General features: G+C 44.1%; 1 protein-coding gene across 1 annotated transcript in view; it reads right to left on the bottom strand.

Moving 5' to 3' along the window:
* LOC117509297 overlaps positions 1-9,467 on the bottom strand; it is a 51,100-nt gene extending 41,633 nt beyond the window's left edge. Inside the window, exon 1 of the mRNA XM_034168968.1 lies at positions 9,409-9,467. Coding sequence (XP_034024859.1) covers positions 9,409-9,463 — 55 coding nt within the window. The 5' untranslated portion in view covers positions 9,464-9,467. The remainder of the gene's footprint in view (positions 1-9,408) is intronic.
* Positions 9,468-19,124: the final 9,657 nt, after the last annotated feature.

The raw sequence follows: 19,124 nt of genomic DNA, 5'->3' as shown, positions 1-19,124 counted from the left end.
CACTTTGAGTACCTGGTCATGCCGTTCGGCCTCACTAACGCCACCGCAACGTTCCAAGCTTTGGTAAACGATGTCTTGCAGGACTTCCTGCACCGATTCGTCTTCGTATATCTGGACGATATTCTCATCTTTTCCCCGGACCCTGAGACTCATGTCCAGCATGTACTTCAGGTCCTTGCTTCGTGGCCCTTGCGAAGCTCCCCACGGCCCAGGAGACTGCAAACCTCCTGGTCCACCACGTCGTCCGTCTGCATGGGATACCTACCTACATCGTCTCTGATCATGGTCCCCAGTTTTCCTCACACGTCTGGAGGAGATTCTGCCGGGAACTGGGGGCCACTGTGAGCCTCTTGTCCGGGTATCACCTGCAGACCAATGGACAGGCAGAACGGGCCAATCAGGAATTGGAGCAAGCCCTGCGCTGTGTGACGTCCACCCACCCGACGGCCTGGAGTGAACATCTGGCCTGGATCGAGTACGCACATAACAGCCAGGTGTCCTCTGCCACCGGCCTCTCCCCATTTGAGGTGTGTTTGGGGTATCAGCCCCCGTTGTTTCCCGTGGTGGAGGGAGAGGTCGGTGTGCCCTCGGTCCAGGCCCACCTGCGGAAGTGCTGTCGGGTGTGGCGCTTCGCCCGTTCTGCCTTGTTAAAGGCCCGGACGAGGGCGAAGACCCATGCAGACCGCAGTCCACAGCCCCTGCTTACCAGCCTGGGCAGGAGGTGTGGCTATCCACAAAGGACATCCCCCTCCAGGTGGACTCTCCAAAGCTCAAGGACAGGTACATTGGACCGTATGAAATCCTCAAAATCCTCAGTCCTGCCGCAGTGAAGCTCCGACTCCCAGCTTCACTGCGGATCCACCCGGTTTTTCACGTGTCAAGAATCAAACCCCACCACACCTCGCCCCTCTGTGCTCCCGGACCGGCGCCGCCTCCTGCCCGGATCATCGACGGGGAGCCGGCTTGGACAGTGCGCCGGCTCCTGGACGTCCGTTGGATGGGCCGGGGGTTCCAGTATTTGGTGGACTGGGAGGGGTATGGACCTGAAGAACGCTTCTGGGTGAAGAGGAGCTTCATCCTGGACCCGGCCCTCCTGGCCGATTTCTACCGCCGTCACCCGGACAAGCCTGGTCGGGCGCCAGGAGGCGCCCGTTGAGGGGGGGGTCCTGTTGTGTGGGCCGCCAGAAGAGGAGGTACTGCTGGCCCACCACCAGAGGGCGCCCTGCCTGAAGTGCGGGCTTCAGGCACGAGAGGGCGCTGCCGCCACGGACACAGCCGGGGGTGACAGCTGTCACTCATTATCTCTTGACAGCTGTCACCCAGCTACACTTCATCATCCCACTCCATAAAGACCGGACGTCATCTCCACCTCGTTGCCTGGATATCGTCTACCTTAGGAGGTAACCTTCTCAGCCTGCATATCCAGATAAGTGGTTACTCAGACACTGCACGAGTGTGTGTTAGAGGTGGAGGTGGAATTCCCACCGTTGTAGTTACTGGGTGTTCACACACCCACATCTGATTGTCTCTGCTCCTCGCCAGCAGTACCAGATCCGACACGCGGAGACAGTGGCCACCTGGGGTGTTCGGGATTTGGCGGCTCCAGTATTCTCCAGGTTCGGTGGCGGAGGAAATCGTGTGGTTCCGGTTCTTCTCAGGACAGACGTCCTCTATCCTCGAGCCTGCCCACACGTCACCTTTGCTAATTGACTATTGTACATATTCTGTAATCTGCTGTGTTTGGTTGTGCTTTTCACAACAGTGAAGTGTTCATATTTGACTCTTTCATTGTCCGTTCATTTACGCCCCCTGTTGTGGGTCCGTGTCACTACACTTTCACAACAGGAGCAACAAGTTCCTGTGTACTGTGCGGCTTCTTCCTCCCCTCTCTGGTTTGATCTCAAAGACAGGAATGTCAGGGCTCTTTTGACTCACCACCACATACACAGCATCCTCCCAGTGTGAACGAAGCTTGCCAGGTCCTCCTCTTTCAGTAAGGTTGCGGAGCAGGACTCTGCTTCCAGGATGGAGTTGGGCTCCGTAGGTCTTTTGGTCATAATGATTTTTTCCTCTTGATGCTTCTTTCTGAGCTGTTGCTGATGCAATTTCATAGGCCTCCTTCATTTGTGACTGCCATTTTGCCACATATTCCCCATAGCTGACTTGCTGCTCCTGTGATGGTAAGTTGAACAGGATGTCTACCGGGAGTCGTGGTGTGCGGCCAAACAGCAGGTAGTATGGAGAAAACCCAGTAGCTTCGCTCCGTGTGCAGTTGTAGGCATGCACTACTTTTGCCAGCGAGCTTTTCCAGTCTGCCTTTTCAGTGTCAGTTAGTGTTCTCAGCATGGACAGGAGTGTTCTATTGAAACGCTCCACTTGGCCATTGCCTTGTGGATGGTATGGAGTTGTGTGGGATCCACGCATACCACAGACCTTTTGCAGCCGGGAAAACATCTGGTTCTCGAACTCTCTCCCCATGTCGTGATGGATTCTTACAGGAAAGCCAAAGGTGAGTGCAAAGTGATTGAAGACTTTTTCCACCACAGTTTTTGCTGACTTGTTTTTTGTTGCATATGCTTGTGCAAAACGTGTAAAGTGGTCCATTACCACTAAGATGTACTCATACCCATGTTTGCAGGTCTCAAGATGTAAAAAGTCTATGGACACAAGCTCAAAGGGATAAGTAGTGGTAATGGAGGTCAGTGGTGCTCTGATGATCTTGCTTGGTCGTCTCCGCTTTAGACACTCACAGGCATGCATCACAAAATGCTCCACATCACTTTGCATTCTGGGCCAATAGAACCTGTCTCTTATCAGCCCCAGAGTTCTTTCTGCCCCAAGATGTCCCATTTCTTTATGTAGCTCCCTGAAAACAGTGTCCTGGTGTTCTTTGGGGAGCACAAGCTGGTCTCGGCCATTGGCTCTCCTGTAGAGGACTCCCTCATCATTTACATGCAGTCTATTCCACTGTCTCAGCAGGATTTTGACATCAGGGGGTTCTGCTTTCAGAGCACGACCTTTTGGCAGATAGTCATTGGCTTTGAAGTGCAGGAAACGACCAATCACACAATCGTTCTCTTGATCTGTTCTGATTTCCTCTTGGGAGAGCAACTTTCCAGCAGACAGTGGTGTGGAGTCTTGCACTAGGCTGATGGCACTCTGGTTGACTATAGTGGTGTCCCAGAAGACATTCTGTTTCTGTAACACTGTACTCTCCACAGCAGCCCTGATTACATCCTGCTTTACCTCTGCTGTACACTGGGCCATGTACTGGTTGATGTTAAGGGGTAACCTGGACAGGCCATCAGCATCTGCATTCTTCTTACCAGGTCGATACCTGATTGTGAAGTTGAAGTCAGCCAATTCGCCCACCCAACGATGGCCTGTTGCATTCAGTTTTGCTGTTGTCAGTACATATGTTAGGGGGTTGTTGTCTGTGTAAACAACAAAATGGGGCGCATAGTAAAGGTAATCTCTGAAGCGTTCACAGATTGACCATTTTAAGGCCAAGAATTCCAACTTCCCGGAATGCATGTGATAATTTTTCTCAGGGAGTGTTAATGTCTGTGAACCATATGCAATCACCTTCATCTTGCCTTCTTTTTGCTGGTATAACACAGCTCCCAGGCCCTCTTGTGAGGCATCACAGTGGAGTATGAATGGCTCAGCAAAATCAGGATAACCTAGAATGGGGGGTTCTGTTAGACAGCCAATCAGCTTGTTGAGAGCATCCTGGTGGTTCTGAGTCCAACTGATGGGTGTAGTGGGTGGTGGCCTGCCCCTGTGCTTCGTACTAACTCTTTTTGCCTTGTTTTTGACACAAGTGATGGAGTTCTGTCTCGAGGCAGGGCCAGCAGCTGATAAAGCGGTTTTTGCCACTTTAGAGAAGTCTGGAATGTAGGCCCTGTAGTAGGAGAGGAAGCCAAGGACTCTGCTCAACTCCCCTACTGTGGCTGGTGGTTTGTCTTTAAGAGCTTGAACTGGAGCAGTCTCAGCCGGATCCATGGTATACCCCTCTGCTGATACCACACGGCCAAGAAAACGTACTTTCTGCTGAAAGACATCACATTTCTGTGGACTGAGTTTGACACCATGTTTTTGGTATCTCTGCAGGACAGCACGGACGTGGTCCACATGGCTGCTGAATGAGGGTGAGTGGACTAGGTTGTTGTCTAGGTATGGTTGGCAGATGACATCACAAAGACCCTTCAGGCAGTCCTCCATACTCCTTTGGAACTCTGCTGGGGCTGAGCTGAGGCCAAAGGGTATGCAGTTCCACTGATACAAGCCCCAAGGTGTTATGAAGGCTGATAGGGGCCGGCTCTCTGGGTCCAGAAACCCTTGGTGATATGCTTTACCCTGGTCGAGAACTGAAAACCAGGAGCTGCCTTGCAGGGAGTTGAGCATGTCCTGGATCCTGGGAATCGGATGCCTGTCTGGCACCGACTTCCTGTAATCACAGCACAACCTTAATTCACCTGACTTCTTCCGGACACAGACGATTGGGGAGGAGTAGGGTGACCTTGACTCTGAAATCCACCCACGGTTCAGGAGGTCTTGGAGGTACTCTTTTACCTCTTGGTGCAGGGGTTTTGGCACGGATATGTAGGTTTTTTGGACAGGTGTAGTGTCATGCAGTGTGATGTGCATGCTCAAGCTGGGAATGCATCCCACGTCCTTGTCGTCATAAGCAAAAGCATGACACTCCTCTCTTAACAGCTGCCTCACAACCTGCTGCTGGTCCTCACTGAGATGGTTTAATTTCACAGGAGGATCCCAATGAGATGGCTTATGGCTGTGTTGTGGGTCGCTAGTTACCTCATTTCGCTGGACAGGATGCTGCGTGGTGTGTTGTTCAGTTGTCTCTGTCTATGGAACATCAGGAACAAACAACAGGCTCTCTCCTGCAAACTGTGCTCCAACGTGCACGAACAAACGTGGTGGTTATCTGTTCAGCAGCCAGGTGTATTCCCCTCTTGCCTGTCTGAACTGTCCCCACACTGTGGTTTGGGTCTGGTGTCTGTAGTATTTTTAACATTGATTTGGCTTTTTTTCACCGACACTGAGAAGATTCCGCTCATTTTCTGAATATTATGTGTTTTAGGCTGCCGCTTGCCCCATTTGCCCACTATTTCTTCAATCACGTTGAATCCAATGATGGGTTGTTCTGCAACATTGGGGTCACTGGATACTAACATGGGAACAAAGACTGTCTTTCCAGGGCATGCATCACAGTCCAGGTAAAACTCTATTTCAACCCATCCATCATATGGGATTTCACTCCCATTAGCAGCTAAGGCTACCAGTGGTTCTGCCCCCAAATGCTCAGAAAGGGGCCTGACAGTGCTGTGTGGGAGGTGTTGTTTGCGCCAATCATTGTTGATGAGGCTCGCCTGAGCTCCAGTGTCCCATAGAGCCTCAGCTGGTATGTTGTCCAAATGGCACTGGACCAGGCATCGTCTTCCAATGAGACTAATGAGCTTGGTTTGGCGTTGTGAGGGCTCATAACCACTTGGTGGGTCGCTGCTGCTCGGCTGTGGGATGCCAGGGAGGGTGTCTCTGTGGTCACTTGAGGGTCCAAGTGAAGATGGGGTGTTTTGCAGGGACACAGACTTTATTTGGGGCCCAGAGAATGAGTGGGCTACTGTCGGTCTGCTGTTGTCTGGTTGAGAGATGGCAGAGTGTGGGGCTGTGTTGTCACTTGGTGGTTCCTGTACAGGAGAGGGGGCGTTTTGGAGGGGCACATAGGATGCTTGGGACCTGGAGAGTGGGTGGACTACTGTGGGTCCCGGCTCAGCAGCCCCCTCTCGTTTCCCTGAGAGAACCTGTTCTGCCTGCAACCACGGGAAAGGTGGCCTGCCTGCCCACAGCGATAACAGTGTCTACATGTGTCACCAACTTCAGCCTCTCTGCATACTTGACATCCTTTAACCCATCTTGCAGCTGACAGTGTCCGGGTGGTTGTACCGGGCCTGGACTTTGTTGCCTCTAATGCCTCATTGAACATTTTCTTCACCTCAAGAACATCAGCCTTGAGACCCTCAATCAACTTAACAGTCTCTGAGTCTAGCTCTATACTCTGTCCTTGTTTTTTCTTTGTGGTGGCTTCCACACCCCCTGTCAACTGTGTTTCATCATTTGCATCTCTTCCACTATTCTGAGGTGACTGAATATGTTGGGTGGCTGCCCTGTGTGCATCTCATTTACCCTGGGTGGTTTGACTGTAATGTTTCTCCTAAGCTTGTTTTGCCGCTCTAGCTCAAGACTAGCAGCCTCATTTATCTTTTCTATCAGGACTTCATCTGTAACTTTGAGGTTGCTAAGGTGAGGTTTCAACTGAAACTTCACTGCCTCACTCAGCAAACCAGTCTCTAGTGAGCGCATGAACTTGCGGTGGATTAAGTCTGAGCTGAACTGTTCCCCTTCTGCATCACCACCAGACTTCCAGAGCAGTTTTTCTCTGAGCTCTATTGCCCTGAACAGAAAGTCTTGCGCTGATTCTTTGGGATCTTGATATATGTTCATGAGTCTGTGCAACAAGTCAGATGATGAGTCCACTTTATAATGTCCTCTAAGTATGGTTCTTAGTATGGGAAGTGTGAGGTCTGCTTGACTTCCAGCAGGTCTCGGAGATGAAGGCCAGGGCTTACTGCTTTAATCACAGCCTCGATGATTCAGTCTCTGAGTAGCCTTTCTTAAGCCCAGACTCAATTTGGTTGGTCAGACTTGTGAAAGATAATTTGTCCTTTTGCCCAGCCTCCCCTATCTGACCCCAGATCCGGAAGTCTTTTCTCAAAGTCACTTCTGGTGCTGTGGGAGGGGGAGGATGACTGATTTCTCCCTCTCTTACAGATGTTGTGCTGCTGAGCTGGGACCCCAATGCTTCAATCTTGTCCTCTAAAACACATCATGCCTCTGTCTGAACCTGCTGAAGCTGTATATACTCTTGTTGCAGTCTTTGTCTTTCACTAGGCTCAGTTTGAGTTTTGGATCATCAGTAACATTCTCTTGTAATGACTGTATAATGACTGGAGATCACGAATGAACTGCTGGAACACATGAGATTCCTCCCTCGTTTCGATTTCATCCAAAGTGGTATCAGCTAGCCGAATCAGGGCCCGACGGGACTGTCCTCTGAATCCCTCCCTTGCTGGCTTCACTGCACTTGAGATGCTGGCACACCTTAATGAGCTGTGGTTCTCAAGTGTCCACAACACTGCACTGATCTCATCCTGGAGCTGCTCCATCTTTGTGTTGTGTTGGTGCTGGTTCCTCTAGGTTCGTCTCTAATAGAGGGGCCGTGTCTTCCTTGTCCTTACGGCTGCCTCCTGGCTGGCTCACCAAGTTGTTACACTCGTACAATGACGACGACGTCCCACCTGGTGTGCCAGTGACTTTATTGTATGGTTCACAATGTAAAACTGTAAAACAGAAAATAGAAGCAGCCTTCAGTGAGTATCGGCTTTCTGTGCTGCTATCTTGACCGTCTTCTGCTTAATGACTGCGCTTGCTTCCTGCTACAACAGGATTACAGTGCCACAAATAATACAGTAACTAATAATACAGTAACTAATAATACAGTAACTAATAATGTAATTATTACCGTTAAGCAAATAATGCAACCATTACTGTTCTACCGTTAAACACAGAATGTACCTACTAAACTGCTCATATTAATCATTCAACATCTTACTTACTGAACACAATATTTAGATGCAGCAGATTTAAACCTTTTGTAGCACCTGCTTCCTGTTTGCCATAACCTCTGAGCTTATGATTTATTCACATGACAACAAAAGTACAAGATAAGGCTACTACATTGTAGCATGGACGCCATTAACACTTACACATGGCTCTCAGCCGACCGCTACGGCAGGCACCACACACACTGTGTTAGCAGCTGAGGCTAGCAGTAGTTAGCTGCCTTATTCCTGGACGTTGACTACATTCTAAACATATAAATATAGCACCACAACTTACAATAAACTTAACAGAACTGTAGGGATGCTTGGCACTTTGCTCACCTGTAAAACAGAAAATAGAAGCAGCCTTCAGTGACTATCGGCTTTCTGTGCTGCTATCTTGACCGTCTTCTGCTTAATGACTGCGCTTGCTTCCTGCTACAACAGGATTACAGCGCCAGTCAGCTTCATTACAAAGCCAATACTGCCACCCTCTGACGCAAATGGGTATTGCCCTACGATTACTTCAGGTAAAACAGGTGAGTCTACAAGTGACACAAAGCATTTTAAACTATATTAATGCGAAAAATAAGGGTGGGGGGGACCAAGTTAATGCAAGCACTAATAAAGAAATCATTCTGGACATAATTTAAACAATTTGAACTAATAACACGTGCATGCTATTTGTCTTCACTGCATGCAGGTGCTTCTAATTTTAGACACAAGCAAGGTGGGGATCAAACACAATACACATTTCATTCAAGGTGTCAGCAACATGAGACTGAACTCAATTATGGTAACGGCAACATGAATGAATGAATTTACATAACGTAACTCAACTAAAGTGACTAAACCAATTGACTACAAAATCACAATAATCAATGACACCAACAACACTTAATTGAAAATTGCTCATTTCTCCAAAAAATATTAGTCCTATCAACTTTCTGTTTTTGAAGTGTTCATCTTTGACCCAAAATACATGCACATACCAAACGGCAAATGTCAGCTGTGCTCTGTTTGTTCCTGGTAAAAGTTGCGTACATGCTATTTGTCTTCACTGCATGCAGGTGCTTCTAATTTTAGACACAAGCAAGGTAGAGATCAAACACAATACACATTTCATTCAAGGTGTCAGCAACATGAGACTGAACTCAATTATGGTAACGGCAACATGAATGAATGAATTTACATAACATAACTAAAGTGACTAAACCAATTGAACTACAAAATCACAATAAATCAATGACACTAACAACACTGTTAATCTAAAATTGCTAATTTCTCCAAAAATATTAGTCCTATCAACTTTCTGTTTTTACCGTATTCATCTTTGACCCCAAAATACATAAGCATACCAAACGGCAAATGTCAGCTCTCTCCGGTTTTGCGTACTCTAAGCCATACCACACATACACGCACACAGAGGCCACTTGGCTATTAGAATATACATTTTAAGACCAGCATATGAAGAAAACACACACATACTGACAGTTGAGTAACACCAGCCCTGTATCAGTGGTTTTAATCAACCCAAATGAAGTCACAACAACCCCCTGAGGGCAATGACAAAATATGACCTCATTCCTGTAACAAACACACAGCCACAGTAATAATATTAAAAAAAAAAAGAAAGAAAGAAAGAAAGCGACATGCACTGTGGCACAGAGGTGTGGCCTGTGGTTTAGCGCAAGACGACATTCATGGAGTAATCAAATGGTCCTACCATATTTCCTTAGGAAGCCTCGATGAATGCCCGGTGGGTTCATTCCTGCAATCATCACAGTGGTGTGGCAGAAACGAGGAGAACTGCTGAAAACTAGGCTGAAAGAGAGGGAGAGAAAAAAAATCCCCACACTATTTCGGCCTCCCTCAAAGCCGTGCTGTTATGAGTGTACTGGAGGCGTGCCCGCTCATACACACACAAACATCATATGAGCATAAGAGGCCAAATAATAACAACACCAAGGCATAAATCCCACCACAACCATCTAGAGGTTTGATCTTGACTCTCACCAGATGTCATGTGGACATTTTCTCCCATAGCGCTCATCTGTGTAGGAGCACGCACAGATTTAATCCTCAACCTGCAGTCCTTCACACAACACAACAACATATGGTCAGTTCCAAACCGCTCATCATTGCATTGTGGTTTGTCTGAGCGACGCTGTGGCACTGGTTGGCCTCAGAACCAGGGCTTGGATCACCTCCCCGCTCAGGCAGATTAAAACGCAGGGATTAGTCTCCTTGCACAGCTGGAAGGTTGTTGTTGCAGTGCAGCAGATAGGCCCAAACAAAAATTTTTAATCTGCCCAGGTTGCAGGCAGCATCTTCAGAGATATTATCTCTTTTTTTTTTTTGTCATATATCCAAGATGGATTAAATAATACTCTTTCTATTTACCTGAACTCAAGGCTCAATGTCACGGCAATATTATGTAACAGCATTCATGCTGGAGGGACGCCATCACCCTGCACATCCAGGTCATAGGTCATATAGTCAGACGGTGTGAGAGAGTGAGAGAGAGAGAAAGCAGTACTTTTAATGTAAGAAGATGAACAGGATATTTTAAGAAAGATGAAAGACAAATATGTCTACAATTTAAAAAAAAACTTTGCAATCTGGCACACAATATAAATTAAAAAGTTAACAAAACTCAAAATTCCAAGGCAGCTTACTGGAATAGATTTTTGAGTTTTGTGCCCACCTGAATTACTAAGTTTTGGAATGTTTTTACTAAATACTAATTTTGTTTTCAAATAAACTACTTTTATTCTTTTGACAAATTTGTAAAGTAGATTTATACTCAATAAGAATTCAGCATTTCCCCAAACTGTTGGCCTGGAGAAGGCTAAGAGGACATGCACGTGTCAGCTTGGCAGTGTCAGATACACTCACAGAAACATTTAACCCTAACTTTTAAGATTATGTAATTTTATTACATGACAAATTCCCATTTTACTTTTTAGATAAGTTTAATACAAACCTACCAAAAAAACCTTACATGATGCATATTCATTACTGTAATAAATCCTATTCAGTTGAAATGCATAATCCTCAGCTTTAGGTATTTAGTATTAATAAATATATTACTCTAAATAATATAATTATGTTACTTATGCCATTTATCTTGTATAGGTAACATAATTGTTACCTATACAAGACACCAATTGCCTGGTTCTGCTGGAGGTTTCTTCCTGTTAAAAGGGAGTTTTCCTTCCCACTGTCGCCAAGTGCTTGCTCATAGTGGGTTGTTTTGACCGTTGCGGTTTTTCTGTAATTATTGTATGGCTTTTGCCTTACAATATAAAGCACCTTGGGGCGACTGTTTTCTTTGGAGTTGGTGCTATATAAATAAAAATGGATTTGATTTGATAATTAGTATGCAATTCAAACAATATACTTTATGTATTTAAATAATAACTATCATTATTATTGATTTAGGAGTAATTATATTTTATTAATACTAAATACATAAGCTGAGGATTATGCATTTCAAATAAATAGGATTTATTACAGTAATGAATATGCATCATGTAAGGTTTTTTGGTAGGTTTCTATTAAAATTATCTAAAAAAAAAAGTAAATGACAATTTGTCATGTAATAAAATTACATAAATCTTAAAAGTTAGGGTTAAATGTTTCTGTGAGTGTAGATGGTAACTTTACAGAGGTTGGGATAGATTGATGTCTGCCTGGATGGTTGCTATCCAGGACCCAAGGCGATACAATAGTACTGTGAATGCGGTGAACCACGGGTTGACTTGCTGTTCTTGCCCCCTCAGTGTCCCTCCATTGGATTTTGGCACAACTTTTACAGTGGATGCGCTTCCTGTGACAGCTCCAGTTCTACATGGAGAAACATTCTTACAGCTCTTGGTGTTCCAAAGTAATGTCCCAGGCAACTGCTAATCTGGGCCGACTCTGCTTCAGACTTTTAGAGGATCCGGTGGGGCAGCATGGTGCAACAGCACAGCTCCATTTTATAATCCAAATATGTCAGACACAGCAATAAAACAAGTATGCTGAAGCTAAAACTACACCAGCAGAATTGAACAGCTGCCTCAAAGCATCAAATCATAGAGAAACCATGGATCCAAGTGCACAAGAAGTAGTTACATAACAGTCATAAATACTACTATCCAAACTCACCCTCACCCCCAAAAACATGTCATTATTCAACAAACATAGTTTTAAAAAATACAAGTTTTACTAATTTAAGTCCAAACCCATCACACAAGGAGGATGACCACATGTGGGAAAACCAATACGGTGGATGAAACCCCGAAACCCTGTCATACTTAAGGCACTGAAATGGTTATGGACAATGTAGTTGGTCACCCCCACCTAAGGCCTGACTGAAAAATGCCTCATCTTGCCAACAGTAATGTTGTAAATCAGCCCAACGTTTCTCTGAAAACTAAGTAAATTTGTTTACATGGCCAACAAATGTTTCTGTTCATCTGACCCTGCACTCAATGTAAGACCAGCAATTACAAATTGTCTTACAGTGCATAATCTAAGCAGTAAAAAGCAGTTTTGGTTCCAAGGTTCTGAAAATGAGCAGGACTGGTGGAGACAAGCTCTGCCTCTGAGAAATCCAACACCTGGTCTGTCTAAGGCGTAGTCTCTAATCATTCATTTCAGTAAAGTTTATTTACAGTGTGGTCTGGAAAATACGTGGGTCTATTAGAAAAACCGACACTTTTTTATTTTTTATAAAAATATTGGATTTGAATCACGTGCGATTACATCAGACAACCTTGAACCCTCGTGCGCATGCGTGAGTTTTTCACGCCTGTCGGTTACGTCATTCGCCTGTGGGCAGGCTTTGATGAGGAGGTGGTCCACCCCTCCCGTCGGAATTCCTTTGTCTGACTTCTTCCTGAGAGACTGGGCGCTTTGCTTGTCAAAATTTTTTCAGAACCGTGAGGCACATCGAAGTGGACACCATTCGAGAAATTCAGCTGGTTTTCTGTGAAAATTTTAACGGCTGATGAGAGATTATGGAGTGTTACTGTCGCCTTAGGACTCTCCCACGGAGCGGGACTCGCGCTGCGCTCGGAGGCGCCGCTGTCAGCCTGTTTCGAGCTGAAAACCTCCAAATTTAAGCCTCTGTTGACCAGAGGACGTCGTGAGAGAACAGAGAACTTTCAGAAGAGGTCGGGATCAGCAGTTTATCCGGACATTCCACTGTTAAAGATTTGTAATGAAAGACGTGCGGACGGATTGGTGTGTCGGCAGGCAGCCGGGCGCGGTGCGCCGCCACAGGAAAAACACCTCCATGTTGATAACCATTTGTAAAAACCAGGCAGGCCTTTGAGGCTTTCAGTTGAGTGAGTATCTGAGAAACTGTTTTAACAGCTGGACATGTTCCGACTTGTCCTTAAGGCTTCCAACGGAGGTGAAAAAAATTTTCACCGAAAACCAGCTGACTTTCTCGAATGGTGTCCACTTCGATGTGCCTCACAGTTCTGAAAAAAATTTTATCAAGCAAAGCGCCCAGTCTACTCAGGAAGAAGTCAGACAAAGGAATTCTGACGAGGGGGTGGACCACTCCTCACTCAAAGCCTGCCCACAGGCGAATGACATAACCGACAGGTGTGAAAAAACTCACGCATGCGCACAAGGGTTCAAGGTTGGCTGATGTAATCGCACGTAACTCAAATCCAAATTTTTGTAAAAAAAAAAAAAAAGGTCGGTTTCTTTTCTAATAGACCTCATATTCACAGCCTTCACTTTTTCACATTTTGTTATGGTGACAGCTTTATTCCAAAATGGATTAAATTACTTTTTTCCCTTAAAATTCTAGTCAAAACACCCCATAATGCTAACATGTAATTAACAAACTAAACCCTATAATCATTCTAAAGTCAGTTTTAGCAGAAACGAGGTGTGATAATCGGGGTGAATTGCTGCTGACGCTCCAAAAGACGCATGCGCAGTGAAAGAAGGGGGACTGATTTTGTAGGGGGAACCGTTTGGTCTGCGTCCGGACCTCTAACCATAACAACTTGCTTATTTCGGGTCTGCTCCTTTCTCTGCCCCTGACCAAGGCAGCGTCTATGTCTGGAGTTGGTCCCCGGGCGCTGGACTGTGTCTGCCCACTGATCCTAGTGGTTACATTGTGTCTAACTATAATTAGGATGGTTTAAAATGCAGAGGACAAGTTTTGTTGTATATATATATATATATTATATATATATATATATATATAATATATATATATATTATATATATATATATATATATATATATATATATATATATATATATATATATATATATGCAATGGCAATAAAGGCTCTATTCTAAATACTGATACTTTATTTCAGGTTTACACATTAATTTTCATGAACTACAAATGCAGTAATTAAAATACATCATCAGTATTTACAAATTAATTAAAAATGTAAAATAAATAAATACAAAGCATAGTGCAGTCAAAACTGATCAGTGTCACATTATGTGAAACCTCTCATGTTTTAATGTTATAACAAGATCTTTATGTTTTGATATTCAAGCCACATGATAACATGATGTTTTCTATTTTTTTGTTGTTCATGACTGGTGTGCGCTGGTCTGACAGTACGGCACTTTTGGAGTAACAGCATCCATTGTGTAAATTGAATTGATTCATTAATTTTTTGGGGTGGATAAACAAGTTAAATAAACAATATCTCATCTAATACTGCTGTTATTATAGTGCATGAGTAGGTTAACAGGACTACTACTAGTTGTACGTAGTAGCAGCAGTCTAATACTGCTACTTATAGACACCAGGTGGAGATATTTAACAGTTTAGAAAACAGGCCCAAAAACAGTACATTTGGGAAGCAGTTTTAATATTCAGTTTAACCCTGTAATGCCGTATGTATCATTTTGACAAACATTTCTTGCATGAGGCATTAGAGGGTTAACTTTAGACAAAGCAATGTGAGTGAAGACAAAATACAGCTTTTAAATGAACGTTGTATTTTTTTAATGCAAAACAGTTATCAAAGTCCTACATCATTGTGACAAAAGCAATGTTTCCCTAAATTTCATGGGTGACTATGCCTCCTCTAGAAGTAAACAGATTTTAGTCTTTAAAATTTTAGTCATTCTTATTTTTAGAACTGGTTTAGTTCAACCTCATTCAAGGGTTCCCGCCTATTTAAGGTCCAGACAAAGTGTCTCAATGGTGTTGGTCAGTACTTTGAAGGCTCCCAAACTTTTGGTCTTCGCAGCATCTCCACACCACTGCAGATTTGATGTTATCTTTGTAGACCTCTGTGTTTGGTTGACAAAAGATGTAATGGGATCTCTGGCTCTCAAACAGTTCTATTTGTGGCTCAGCATTTTCCCAAAAGGTTTGAAGGTCATTAAGGTGCATTTTAGCAGAATTCAGAAGAGTCTTTGTGTGCTTCTTGGTGAGATGTTAGTTTTTCCTTGCCAGTCTTTTCACAGAATCTGTTTGTAACTGTGGATATAGTGGCATTCACTCAGCTCTTTGTGATGTCTTGGATGAGACGTGGCCCAGCTAAGGGAGAAATTTTGGAAGGTCAGTCAATTTTGGGAAGTTCGCTATCATGCTACATTCTCCATTGGGTGATAATGGTCACCCCCATGCTTGTTTGGAGTTAACCCTTACACTTCCAGGCATCAGCTGATCAATCACCTTCTTCTTCACCTCTTCAAAAACTTCTTGTTGACCTTAAAACAGTGTTAGAGGTTAGGACCCTATGTCTGTGCTGCTGAAAAAGTTCCAGTTAACTGATTTAGCTGAACAGAGCTGATAGTAATCAGCCCTGGGTGTGTCTAATCCAGGTGAACCAGTTCTAGTAGTTCTGTGATTTCATAGGGCCAAATACTGTCAGGTATGGGCCGAGGCCTGGCTCAAACAGGGTAGGACACAAATGCAATTCACAGTGCAGGCGCAGGAGTTAGAAAAAAGGCTTTATCTGACAAACAAGCAAAGGTTCAGTACACAGGTGGCCAATCAGCCAAGCAGAGATAACAGACAGGAGTAGGCAGAGACGGGGTCCAAAAAATCTAGCAGAGTTTACAACATGGCAAGACAGGGTTCAGAGGCAGAGATGAAAACAAGGTCAAAACAAGGCAAGGTCGAAACAGGCAGACTAGAGCTAAACTGTGGTTAAGCTGGGATGCGAGTAAAATTCAAGAAACTGGTAGTGAGGACACAAACATACAGGGCTTAAATAGATGAGGTGGTAATCAGGAAATGAGACAGGTGCGGGAGAACAATCTGGAAGGGGGTGTGGCAAACAGAAGGGACAAGACACACCCACACCAAACCCTGAACACGAGACAAGAGCATGCAGTAAAGCAAAAGCAAAGTGAACAGGACCCAACTCAAACATGAACCTAAAACCACAGTGATCTACAACCCCAATTCCAGTGAAGCTGGGACATTGTGTGAAATGTAAATGAAAACAGAATACAATGATTTACAAATCCTCTTCAACCTGTATTCAAATGAATACACCACAAAGACAAGATATTTAATGTTCAAACTGATAGACTTTTGTGTTTTTGTGCAAATTTGCACATTTGAAATGGATGCCTGCAACACATTCAAAAAAGCTGGGACAGTGGCAACAAAAGACTGGGAAAGTTGATGAATGCTCAAAGAACACCTGTTTGGAACGTTCCACAGGTGAAGAGGTTAACTGGAAACAGGTGAGTGTCATGATTGGGTTATAAAGCAAGTATCCCCTAAAGGCTCAGCTGTTCACAAGCAAGATCAATCAATCAACTTTTTTCTTGTATAGCGCCAAATCACAACAAACAGTTGCCCCAAGGCGCTCAAGTGGGGTGAGGATCACCACTTTGTGAACAACTGTGTGAGAAAATAGTCCAACAATTTAAGAACAATGTTTCTCAACATTCATTTGCAAGGGACTTAGGGATTCATTCATCTGCAGTCCATAATATAATCAGAAGATTCAGAGAATCTGGAGAACTTTCTACACGTAAGCAGCAAGGCCGAAAACCAACATTGAATGCCCGTGACCTTCGATCCCTCAGGCAGCACTGCATTATAAACCAACACACTGTGTAAAGGATCTTAAAAAGTGGGCTCAGGAACAATTCAGAAAACCATTGCAGTTAACCACAGTTAGTCGCTACATCAACAAGTGCAAATTTAAAACTCTACCATGCAAAGCAAAGCCATACCTCATGCAACATCCAAAAATGCCGCCACCATTCTCTGGGCCCGAGCTCATTTGAAATGGACAGATGCAAAGTGGAAACGTGTGCTGTGGTCTGATGAGTCCCACATTTCAATTGGTTTTGGAAACCATGGACATCGTGTCCTCCGGACGAACAAGAGGAAAAAGACCATCCAGATTGTTCCCAGTGCAAAGTTCAAAAGCCAGCATCTGTGCTGGTATGATGGGTGTGTTCGTGCCCATGACATACTGGCAACTTACACATCTGTGCATGGTATAGAGTGTGTTAGTGCCCATGGCATAGGCAACTTACACATCTGTGATGTCATGAGCGTGGTTAGTGCCCATGGCATAGGCAACTTACACATCTGTGATGTCACCATTAATGCTGAAAGGTACATCCCGGTTTTGGAGCAACACATGCTGCCATCCAAGCAATGTCTTTTTCAGGACGTCCCTGCTTATTTCAGCAAGACATGCCAAGCTACATTCTGCACATGTTACAACAGCGTGGCTTCGTAGTAAAAGAGTGCAGTACTAGACTGGCATGTCTGCAGTCCAGAACTGTTGCCCATTGAAAATGTTTGGCGCATTATGAAGCGCAAAATATGACAACGGAGACCCCGGTCTGTTGAACAACTGAAATCGTACATCAAGTAAGAATGGGGAAAGAATTCCATCTATAAAGCTTCAACAATTAGTGTCCTCAGTTCCCAAACGCTTATTGAGTGTTGTTAGAAGGAAAGGTGATGTAAACAGTGGTAAACATACCACTGTCCCACCTTTTTTGAAACATGTTGCAGGCATCCATTTCAAAATGAACAATATTTGCACAAAACAATAAAGTTTATCAGTTTGAACATTAAATATCTTGTCTTTGTGGTGTATTCAATTGAATATAGGTTGAAGAGGATTGCAAATCATTGTATTCTGTTTTTATTTACATTTTACATGTCGCAACTTCATTGGAATTGGGATTGTAAACAAAATGCCAAAACCACAGAAGAAACAAAACTTAGTTCTAATACGAAATAAATAAAATAAAGAAGACCCAACATAAAAGAACAAAGAATTAACCAGAAAACAAATTTAAGTACTGAAAGAGATCAACAATAAAAATAAAAGCCAAGTTTAAACTCGAATGGAACTCACACGTGGCAACGGTAAAATAAGATGATTTAAACATATGACAAAAGACAAACAGGTGATACAGCTAATGACAATATAATGGAAAAAAACAAGGCTGGACAAAAAGTGGGAATGGAAATAGACACATGGCTCAAGTATGATAAACAGAAAATAAGTGATAAACAGAAAACCAACCAGTGACTTCTCTATAAGAAACAGAAAATCAAAGACAGAGGATCGAAGAGGAAGGGCATAGATACAGATTATGAGACCAAACCACTAACAAGAGCCCAGAACGGGCAGAATCATGACAAATACCAGGTGGTATTGAATTTTTTTTCTTCTATAAATATGATCATAATCAAAAACTGCATCTTGTTCTTCCTTAAGTTGCTTGTTTTTCACATTAAATGTTGAAATATGTAAAAAAGAAAAAAAAATCTAATTTGAATGATACTCAGAAGAAATCAGAAGATGGGGTACTTTTCCACAGATGTACTATAAAGCCTTTTGGCGTGTTATACCATGTCACCAGCAGGGGGCAGCACCCCTGTGGTCATTATTATTAATGTTGGAACAGGTTGTAGGAAGTAATTTTGCTGTGTACAGAAAGCAGAAGATAACTTCTTGATGGACCGTGGAAGCTGTGAGAGCAGTGGGATGGTGTTTTTGTATGGCCGTTTGCCTTCAAAATGTATGTGATTTTTATTTATTTATTTATTTTGTACAGTCTCAAAAACACTAATAAGGAGGATATAGTATTTTCTCATCCATCTTGTCTTTTTGGTGCAGTGTGTCCTTATGTGCTGGTGTTTCCCTCATTTGATGCCGGTCCCTCCCTCACCTTACAACAACAAACATTCACGTCTTCTCCGTGCAGCTCTTGTGTTTTTGATCAAACCATCTCTCTTGTTCGGGACCCCCCACCGTGACCCTGTTCCCTTCCTCCCTGTCTCTGTGCCTCTATGTGGGAGCAGTGAGAGCACCATTGCTCAGGCTCCTTCTGAAAGAGAGTGTACACAATGGGCTCTTTCTCATCTGCTCTCTGTCTCCATCAGAAAGCCTGGGAACACAACACTGTCCACAGGGCCACTCTTAAAGGGCCAGCAGGATCCAGGTCTGTGCAACCTGAGTCCCA

The sequence above is a fragment of the Thalassophryne amazonica genome, chromosome 4, assembly GCF_902500255.1.
Source record: "Thalassophryne amazonica chromosome 4, fThaAma1.1, whole genome shotgun sequence".
Classification (NCBI taxonomy): domain Eukaryota; kingdom Metazoa; phylum Chordata; class Actinopteri; order Batrachoidiformes; family Batrachoididae; genus Thalassophryne; species Thalassophryne amazonica.
This window is presented reverse-complemented; position numbering and strand designations above follow the sequence as displayed.